General features: G+C 41.3%; 1 protein-coding gene across 3 annotated transcripts in view; it reads left to right on the top strand.

The window, feature by feature from the left end:
* Window positions 1-11,168, top strand: part of LOC126412803 (RNA-binding protein 33-like) — a 236,302-nt gene that overhangs the window by 45,980 nt on the left and 179,154 nt on the right. For all 3 annotated transcript variants that reach the window (XM_050082581.1, XM_050082582.1, XM_050082583.1), the window contains exon 4: window positions 2,500-2,675. In XM_050082581.1, coding sequence (XP_049938538.1) covers window positions 2,500-2,675 — 176 coding nt within the window. The remainder of the gene's footprint in view (window positions 1-2,499; window positions 2,676-11,168) is intronic.

Raw genomic sequence — 11,168 nt, forward strand, 5'->3', positions numbered from 1 at the left:
GAGGTTTGGAGGAAAGGTTAACTACTGAATTAGAGTGTTGTGGTTCCAGATTGTGTGGAATTTTGAGGTTTTGGGGGGAGTGGAGCTGGAAGTGGGAGATTGAGTAGATGGGAGAGACTGGGTCTGTGTGCAATGAGAGGAGGTTGAGGTTTGCTGGAAAGGTTGTGAAGGGTGAGTGAGTTGCCTTTCCGGAGGTGGGAAACCAGGAGATTGGATAGTTTTTTGAGGTGGAGGGTGGCATGCTGTTCTAATTTGCGGTTAGGCTGTAGTAGGATGCTCTGAACAGCTGGTGTGGATGTGGGAGAGGAAAGATTGAGGACTTTTATTAAGGATGGGAGTTGACGGGTGTGTTCATTGGCTGAGTTGATGTGTAGGTGAAAGATGTAAGTGTGTGAGGGCAATGGATTGTTTTGTTTGGAACTGGTATAGGGACTGATGGAAAGAAGGGTTATAGCCAGAGATGGGAACTTTAAGTGTGAGGCCTTTGGGGGTAATGCCAAATGTCAGACAAGCCTGAGAAAATAAAATATGGGAGTGTAATCTGGCTAGGGCGAAGGCATGTTTGCGGAGGGAATGTAAATAAAACTTGGTTAGATGTGAATGTGTTGAGGTGAGCTTCTTTAGCCAGAAATTTGCTATTTTATCTTTTCCAGGGGCTTTCCAATTGTGCGTAGAATTAATTGCTCGGGTGACCTCATGTTGCAAAATTATCACTTCGGGCATTTGTGGTATCATCTTGTATGTGTCTGTTTCTGCTTGTATCCACCATGCATGCCTGTTACGTTGTACCGGGTTTGACATTGTGTTGCTCCAGAAGTGTTCCATGTCTGTTATGTTTGGTGGATTGTCTATTTTAATGTGTGTGTTATCTATTGTCTGGTAAAATTTCTTTTGGTTTGTGTTGAATGTTTGGTTTTGTTTCCTTCTATATTCACTTTTTTTGTATCTTCTAAGTTGTTTGGCCAATGCTTGTAATTTCTGCTTCTTTTCATCTGATTGCTCTATCGCTTCTTGTTGTGAGATTTTACCTAACCTTTTTTGTTTTTTTTCTGATATTTCATTTCTTATAAATTGTGTTAGCTGTCCGATGTCTTTTCTCAGTTTTTCTATTCTGATCTGTAGCCTGTGTTGCCATGCTGGTTTTGTGGGTTTCTTCTGTGTGTTGGTTTGTTCTGATCTCTGCCTAGTGTGTATATTTAGTGTAGTGAGTGCTCCTATATAAACCAGTAGTAGTAACTCTTCCATAGTTGTATTTTCATTTATTTTGTTGTGTATGATTGTGTTGATAGTCGTTATTGTTGTTTCGACTTGTGGGTTATTTAGTGGTCTATGCAAGAATGGTCTAATGTCTGTATTTGTGTCTTTGTATTCTATATATGTTAGCTGAAATTTTCCTTCTATATCTAACATGTGTGTCACTTCATGTTCTATTTGTGCTTGTTCTGGTGGCCGTCTTAAGATGTCATTTTCCGCTGATTGTTTAATTGATGCGTGGTGTTCTTTGTTTGTTTGCTCTGGGATGTTTGATTCCATTACTGTATTTTCTTCTTCTTCTGATTGCACATTATTTTATTCTAGTATTTGTTGTACTTGTTGTTTGATGTTTTCTAATTATGACTGGGGTATCCTGTTATTTTTTATTATTACACGGATTTGATCAGCTAGTTGTTGTTCTGTTAAAAATTTTAATTATGGGTATCTGATAATAAATGTTGTGTATACTTGTGATCTGTATCCAGTTGTGTTGGTTCCTAAGTTTGTTGCTTGGTAATAACAGAACAGAACATGAGGTGTCTGTTAACATCATATGACCATCCTCTGTCTTTGTTTTCCTTCTAGAGTGGTTGCAGGAAACATATCCTGCAAAACACCCCTATTTGGATTTAAATCATTTTCCGCGTGGCTAGCAGTGTCGTTACCATTGTGGGCGGGCATAGGGTTCAAGTGTCGTCCCCGACCATGACAGCGCTTGTCCGAGGCTTCATTAGTTCTGTCCTGAACCAACTAATCACACTAAAAGGGGGGTTAGCCCTATTAGTGGTTTGTTCTTTTCATCGCCTTTTACGACTGGCAGAACATACCGGAGGCCTATTCTTTTCCCGGGCCTCCACAGGGTTTATTATTATTATTCTAACGGGGAAGTAGAAACAGGTGCTGGAGAGTGGACTTAGAAGTCAGTCAGATACACATTGAACACAGAGTTGAGGTGAAATATCCATCTCATCTGAGGAGTAATTTATTCCTATTTGTACACAAAGAGTTAGTTTCATTTCTCTCTCTCCCCCCCCCCCCCCCCCCTCTCTCTCTCTCTCTCTCTCTCTCTCTCTCTCTCTCTCTCTCTCTCTCTCTCTCTCTCTCTTAAAAAAAAGTAAATTGGGCACTTAATGTGTAAGGTTTAAAAGGTTTGCTGTTGATCTATCTCTTGAAATACCTGTTACTGCAAATGGTTTCCATACACTTATTAGGGCTCATGAATATACATTGTTTTCTTATTTTCAGAGAAACTGATGAGCCAGCTGAAGATGATATTTTAGATTTGGGTGTAACTGATGGCCTTGATGACTTAGATTCAGAAATACAAGAAAGTGCTGATGTTAGCCAGCAGAAACTTGTTGAAGAACAATCCACTTTTGGCGCAGAAATAGAGAAAGTAACTGCAGAACCAGAAACCACAGGTATTGTTCATATTTATCCATTGCTTGTTTGTCAATACCTAAAATGTAGCTCTGAAGTATGTGAAGAGTAAGCTGAAGGACAGCTAGACCTCTCTTGCTCTCTTTTATCTTTATAATGTAAATGGATAGATTATATTTTTTATCTATCCATTTACATTATATTGTCAATAAGTGATTATTTTTGGTATTATATATCCTTCATTTTCATTTGTTATGATGACACTAGTAGTAAAGTGCACTAGAAATCTTTAGGTGACCCCATACACTGAACTAGCTCGAATTCTTATTTTCCATATTAAATTGTTACTCATTTCTACTTTTTCTGTCCTCCATTTATCCAACTGTAAATACACCCAAAAAAAGTACCACAGAGGAATCACATGAATGGAATTGAAATCATTAGATGTGATGTGCATATAGAGAGAAACAAATGATTACTATTTCAGAAAAATTTTTTATGAGTTATTCAAGAGAAAGAGCCTCACAAATTGCGCAAGTCAGCAACATGTTGGTCCACCTCTGGGCCTTATGCAAGCAATTATTTCGCTTGACATGGATTGAAGAGTTGTTGGGTGTCCTCCTGAGGGACATTGTATCACATTCTGTGCAGTTGGCATGTTAGATTGTCAGTCACAAGCTGGCTGGAGGATCCTGCTATAATACTCCAAATGTTCTCTGTTGGGAGAGATCTAGCAACCTTTCTTGCCAAGATAGAGTTTGGTAGGCATGAAGATAAACCATAGAAGCTCTCGCCATCTGCAGCAGGCGTAATCTTGCTGAAATGTAAGCTCAGGGTGGCTTACCGTGGAGGGCATAGAATATTGTTGACACACCACTGTGCTGTAAAGTGCTGCAGATGACTACTAAAGGTGTTCTGTTTTGAAAAGGAATTTCATCCCAGACCATCACTCCTCGTTGTTGGGCCACATGGTGGGCAACATTCAGGTTGGTATCTGATCACTGTCTGGGGCATCTCCAAACATATCTTCAGGTTGGAATCGCTTGGTCTGGAGTATAATTGTCTTCAGTGATGAGTCCTGCTTCGAATTGAGTCCCCCAAAAAAGAAGCTGTCAGGAATGGCATACAAAGTGTACGTCAATAACCTGAAGAAAGATAAATACAGAAATATGGAAAAAGAGTGGCTGGTTGTGTAAGGAAAAGCAAATATAAGGAGCAATCAAATGAAACCTGAACATCCTCTACAGCGGGACCATGGAATGGTTCCGTTCAAAAGTAATCGTCACATGCGTTGAGACATACATCCCACATGGAGAAGAGACGGTCAATTCCTGTTTCATAGAATGCAGCAGCTACTGACGGATCCACAACTGCACCCACACTTACTCTTCTTCGTCCAACTGAAACCAACATCCACACACATCTTTCTTCGGGGCGCAAGAGATGTGGAAATCCTACATGAAAGTTTTGGGCTATACAGAGGATATTGCAGTGTTTCCCAACCAAGTTGCTGAAGTGTAGCCTTCGTCTGATTGGCAATGTGAGGGTGAACTTTATCATGCAACAGGATGACTTTATGGCACATCACAGTTTCTGCAAAGTCTTCATAGTGCTGCGCATTGATTGTGGTTCCACACTCAAGGAACTTGGCCAACAGAGGGCTCCTGCAGTTGAAGGAGAAGGTCATCATGCCCTTACCAAAACTCATGTGTACAGTTTTGGATTTCTTTGGCGTGGGAGGTGTGGCATGTTCTCACTGTTGGCTTTGCCTTTTGCCCTCTGGCTGTCAGGCGGAATCATCCTTTAGCACGATAACACCCCGTACACTTTGCCATTCAGCCAAAGGCTGTGCTTCATTGTTGTGGTTGGGAAACAGTACGTCTACTGTACAGCCCAGATGTTTCACCATGTGATTTTCACATCTTTGGCGACCTGAAGAAAGACGTGTGGATGTCGGTTTCAGTCGGACGAGGGATTGCAATAGTTGGTACGGTTGTGGAGCCATCAGCAGCCGGCCATGTTCTACGAAACAAGAATTGATCATCTTGTCTCCGAGTGGAATAAATTTCTTAATATAATACTTGTGGTGATTACCATTCCATGGTCCCATTGTGACAGGTGTTCAGTTTGCATTTGACTGCCCGTCGTAGATCAGCAAAAAAATAAATAAAAAATAAAGATATGTGGATTTAAAAAAAAAATCAGAAATTGCTTCGCTCCTTTAAATTATGTCACATTTAGTTATTTTACCTCAATTTCTTGCATATTACTTTTTGTCTCTGCATGCTGACAACAAATATTTTCGTAAACTTGATTCTGGCATTTATGGAATCAAACAGAGGTCGTAATTTTTTTTTTCTCCTCTCTTTCAATAATACTGACATTGTGGGGCAGCACCTTGGAGCACATATGTACCAGTCTTATTATCAACTAGCCTTTTCTCCTCAGCTTCACCTGTGTATGCATTTGACACATGTATTGAACACCTCCCCCTCTGTGTCCACCTCATCCTCCCACTGTCTGTCCACCTCGTCCTCCCATGGCTATTTGTCTCCTCCTCTCCACTTTATGTTTCATTATCTCCTCCATCCCGTTTCGTATTACACTGTCTCCACCCTAGCTCTGACCATACCTTCATCTCCCTCCCTCCCTTTCCATCTTCACCTCGTCCTCTTCCTTTTCCACCTGCCCACCACCCATCTACACTTTCCACCTGCCTCAGGGATGTCCCCTCCTCCCCTCTCTGCCCATTTCCTCCTCCCTCTCCCTCTGTCCATTTCCTCCTCCCTTTCCATCACCTCCTCTGTCCATTCCAACCTGCCCCAGCTATGCTCACAATGTGTAGCCCTTGCAATAGCATTCAGTAAAGTAGGCTACAACACACTTATCATGCAGGGCAGGTATTGTAGCAAGAACAAACACGTTTGAAACGTAGTACATTATAAAGCAACATGTAAGATACAGGTTGTGCTTAGCACTGAACACATTGACTGGACAACAGTAATACAGCGTAAAGAAAGTGCTGAGTACTTGTTTGCAATCGCTTAAATATAACTGTTTATGTCGCGGTTCACGAGAGTGTGTCAGGGTGCCGATCCAGGTGGTCTTTGTGAGGGGACCTGTGAACTGTATGGAAGGAGTCAGGTACTGCCAACATTTGCAGATGGTAAGTATTTATTCTCTAGCGGTTAAAAATGTACGTAGGTTATCCTTCTTCAGAAGCTGTTAAATGTTAACACCTTTTACAAATGGAAATGTGTAGTCACAACTGCTAAAGAATAAATGCACTGGTGTGCAAAACATATGGACAAAAGTAACTTTCATATGATATGTCATTACCAAGTAACATAGCTCTTTGAAACTTTGACCATACCTAGAAAGAACTGCTGCAGTGTAGTCCAGAAGGTAACAAAAAAATACACAATAAGATGATCAAAAATGACACTTTAATTCAAAGACTATAATTACACTGAATTCAGCGCAATTTATGATGGTTCCCTGGACATTACAAAAGTTGGGACATGGTTCAGGGAGTGTGATCATAACAGATGGCGATGTCTTCCTGTTCAGACCACAAGATTGGTAAGGAGTTCTTGCGATACAACGTTCAAGTCATCCACCAGTGTGGTTGAGAACTGCTGGATGCTTGGTGCATGTGCACATGCTGCAGTACATCTCTCCCATGCATCCCACATGTTTTATCGGGTTTTAGTTGGCGGGACGGACATGCCAGTCTGTTCTACCCAGTTTCAGGTAATAAAAGTATTGACAATTATTGGTAGGAGCACATCTCAATAAGAGACTCATCATCCATAGAGTTAAAGTATCCAAATGTCTCAAAACTTGTTTAAGGTCCTCTTATATTGCCCCATAGCAACAAGGACATGGAGAGATGATGGTCTATTGTGAAGTACATACACTATGTGATCAAAAGTATCTGGACACCTGGCTGAAAATAAGTCACAGGTTCGTGGCACCCTGCACCGGTAATGTTGGAATTCAATATGTTGGCTCACACTTAGCCTTGATGACAGCTTCCACTCTCGCTGGCATATTTTCAATCAGATGCTGGAAGGTTTCTTGGGGAATGGCAGCCCATTCTTCACGGAGTGCTACACTGAGGAGAGGTATGTATGTTGGTCGGTGAGGCCTGGCATGAAGTCGGCGTTCCAAAACATCCCAAAGGTGTTCTGTAGGATTCAGGTCAGGACTCTGTGCAGGCCAGTCTATGACAGGGATGTTGTTGTCAAGTAACCACTCCGCAACAGGCCGTGCATTATGAACAGGAGCTCGATCATGTTGAAAGATACGATCGCCATCCCCGAATTACTCTTTAACAGTGGGAAGCAAAAAGGTGCTTAAAACATCAATGTAGGCCTGTACTGTTAAAGTGCCATGCAAAACAACAAAGGGTGGAAGCCCCCTCAGTGAAAAACACACCACCACCATAACAGCACCACCTCCAAATTTTACTCTTGGGATTACACACACTGACAGATGACGTTCACCAAGCATTTGCCATACCCACACCCTGCCATCAGATCGCCTCATCGTGTACCATGATTCGTCACTCCACACAACGTTTTTCCACTGTTCAATCGTCCAATGTTTATGCTCCTTACGCCAAGTGAGGCATTCTATGGCATTTACCGGTGTGATGTGTGGCTTATGAGCAACTACTTGACCATGAAATCCAAGTTTTCTCACCTCCTGCCTAACTGTCATAGTACTTGCAGTGTATCCTGATGCAGTTTGGAATTCCTGTGTGATGGTCTGGATAGATGTCTGCATATTACACATTACGACCCTCTTCAACTGTTGGTGGTCTCTGTCAGTCAACAGACGAGGTCAGGGTGTACACATTTGTGCTGTATGTGTCTCTTCACATTTCCACTTCATTATCACATCAGAAACAGTGGACCTAGGGATGTTTAGGAGTGGAAATCTCGTGTTCAGACGTATGACACAAATGACACCCAATCACCTGATCATATTCGAAGTCTGTAAGTTCTGCACAGTGCCCTATTCTGCTCTCTCACTATGTCTAATGATTACTGAGGTCGCTGATATGGAGTGCCTGGCAGTAGGTGGCAGCGCAATGCAACTAATATGAAAAAAGTTTGTTGGGGGGGGGGGGGGGGGTGTTCAGATACTTTTGATCACATAGTGTATTAGAAGAAGATAAGGCAAAAATGATCAGAAAATTTTTAAACAGTGTTTTGATTGTGATGGATGCCTTGGGACAATTCCCGCATATATATATATATATATATATATATATATATATATATATATATATATATTTTTTTTTTCCCCATTGACTCACAGCACATTAGGTATGGACAGCCAGCACATGCAAATTATACTGCTTACAATAACGAATGTGAAAGGAAAAGAGAACTTGAATTAAAAGGAAAGCAAAAAGAGAAACAAAACCAAAAATTATCTTGAAGAGGGGATTAAAAAGGTGAATAACATGGAATAATCAATTAACTATTCGATAAAGCTGCTCTGAAAGAGAGGATGAAAGGCCACCAACTATCTAACGAGGCACGAGAAGAACTTTTCCCTCAGGCTTCAGCTAAATGGAAAAAAATCACTCGAAAAAATGGTCTAAAGGCAACAAAATTAACCCAGAGTTCACTTGAGGGTGCATAAATAATTTATACAAGAAAGAGGGAGGTTGAAACCATTCATAAATATCTTGGGAAAAGAAAAATGTAATATGATTAGTGTAACAATATAATGAAAAGGATAGTTGCTACTCACCATATAGTGGAGATGCTGCATTGCAGAAAAGCACAACAAACAGACTGTCAGACAATTAGCTTTCAGCCAATGAGGCCTTTGTCCCATTAGGCAACACGCGCGCGCACACACACACACACACACACACACACACACACACACACACACACACGACCACATTCTCTGGCAGCTGGAGCCAGACTTCTGTCTGATGTGTGTATGTTGTGTAATTTTTGACAAAGGCCTTGTTGGCAGATAGCTAATTGTGTGACAGCCTTTCTGCTGTGCCTTTTTGCGACTCAGTATCTCTGCTATATGGTGAGTAGCAACTATCCTTTTCATTATTGCTGTATTCCATCCTGGATTTTACATTGTTTAGTATGATTACTTCATCTTTTGCTAAGGTTCCTAGGAAACAGTACTTCAGAAATATTTTGTTGATCTTTCTCCAGTGCTGATGTGTGGAAAGTCATTACTTGTAAAAATGTGAAGTAAATAGTGTTTGTGAATTACATTTAACGAGACAGAATTACCTATACTAAATTACTAATGTACCTGCATATATTAATAAATTTGTGTGAAGAAAAGAATGGCCACACCCCATTCCAGATCATAATAGAGAAATTTATTACGCTCGTAATTGACCTCCTTGGTAGGGAATTATCAAAACTGAACACAACTTATTTGTGCCACATCTATTTATTGAAATAATTTGTCGCCTTTTAATCACCTTTTTAAAATATTGTATCACCTTTTTCAAGCGTTTGTCACCTTTTTCATCTTCAAGTATCACCATGGCTCCTCACCCCATCTTAGTGTTTCCTAAATGCAAAATCTTCCACTATCATTATCATTATAGCCTTATTAAACTTAACTTTGCGTCTGACAGTTGATGAAAGCAACACGGTGCCATCTGTTGTGGCACACCAACATCTAACACAGAGCACATGCCAGGTAGATTGCAACCATGCAGGACTTGTACACTTTACTGCAAGGTATGATTGGCCCAGTGAGATACAAGGCAACACATGTTCTTAACTGTCAAGTGCAAACTAATCTTAATCACAGTATAGTAGCAATGAACATCTACATTGTGTTGGATAAACTTCCCTGTCTGTGCTAAATCATTTATACGGTGGTAATTACACTGAGAAAATTTGATGGCATAAAACCTCGACTTCATGGGTTTGTGTTCTATAATTCCGTTTATATAATTATTGGTCACTTTTGTTATTGATAGGATTATTCGATAGTAGACACACGCTTAGTTGGCTGGCGGCCCCAAAGTACTGATTACATGATGTCTGCTCTATTCAGATCACTTGATGTTGACTGTGGTCTGTTTCAGATTGCTGCCAACATCTGTGATCTGACAGTTGTGATAGTACAGCCATGTTGTGAAGCAATGTTGATTTTACTATGTGTGTGTGTGTGTGTGTGTGTGTGTGTGTGTGTGTGTGTGTGTGTGTGTGTCTTTGATTAATGATAGTATTTTTACTAATATTTAAATGCAATATTCGTACAAGACACCATCACAAAAGTTTGGTAAAATATTTAAATGCCAGTTTCCTTGTACTCACTGTGTTGTATTATTGTATGACAACATCATTAATTAATTTAATGTTCCTGGTTATGAATAAGTACCACATTTGAAGATGACAGTCTCTGTAATGTGCATCCACAAATCCATGTTACTTCCATGTCAGAAGTTATATAATAGCAGCTGATTGATACTAATCATGCATGCCTGTGAGTTGTCAGTACTGCAAGACAGATAGTAAAACATTCCCCCTCTCACATCCTCAAATCCATCCCCACAGTGTCCATGTTATAAACTACTCTGCTCCTGAGGTAAGTAGCTAGCTTTACTTAGCTCAAGGCCAAATTCACCGTAGTCACTTAAAGTTAAGTACATCTTAAATTATTACTGCCTCTGATTATTTTTGTTTGTTACTGAGCAATACAACTACACTCAAAAAATAAAACACTTAACATTAGTTGGTGTTATTGGATTTGGCTGTCAGTTCCTAGGTGCATATTATGTATTATACACTCCTGGAAATTGAAATAAGAACACCGTGAATTCATTGTCCCAGGAAGGGGAAACTTTATTGACAATTTCCTGGGGTCAGATACCTCACATGATCACACTGACAGAACCACAGGCACATAGACACAGGCAACAGAGCATGCACAATGTCGGCACTAGTACAGTGTATATCCACCTTTCGCAGCAATGCAGGCTGCTATTCTCCCATGGAGACGATCGTAGAGATGCTGGATGTAGTCCTGTGGAACGGCTTGCCATGCCATTTCCACCTGGCGCCTCAGTTGGACCAGCGTTCGTGCTGGACGTGCAGACCGCGTGAGACGACGCTTCATCCAGTCCCAAACATGCTCAATGGGGGATAGATCCGGAGATCTTGCTGGCCAGGGTAGTTGACTTACACCTTCTAGAGCACGTTGGGTGGCACGGGATACATGCGGACGTGCATTGTCCTGTTGGAACAGCAAGTTCCCTTGCCGGTCTAGGAATGGTAGAACGATGGGTTCGATGACGGTTTGGATGTACCGTGCACTATTCAGTGTCTCCTCGACGATCACCAGTGGTGTACGGCCAGTGTAGGAGATCGCTCCCCACACCATGATGCCGGGTGTTGGCCCTGTGTGCCTCGGTCATATGCAGTCCTGATTGTGGCGCTCACCTGCACGGCACCAAACACGCGTACGACCATCATTGGCACCAAGGCAGAAGCGACTCTCATCGCTAAAGACGACACGTCTCC

Source organism: Schistocerca serialis, chromosome 7, assembly GCF_023864345.2.
Source record: "Schistocerca serialis cubense isolate TAMUIC-IGC-003099 chromosome 7, iqSchSeri2.2, whole genome shotgun sequence".
Lineage (NCBI taxonomy): Eukaryota > Metazoa > Arthropoda > Insecta > Orthoptera > Acrididae > Schistocerca > Schistocerca serialis.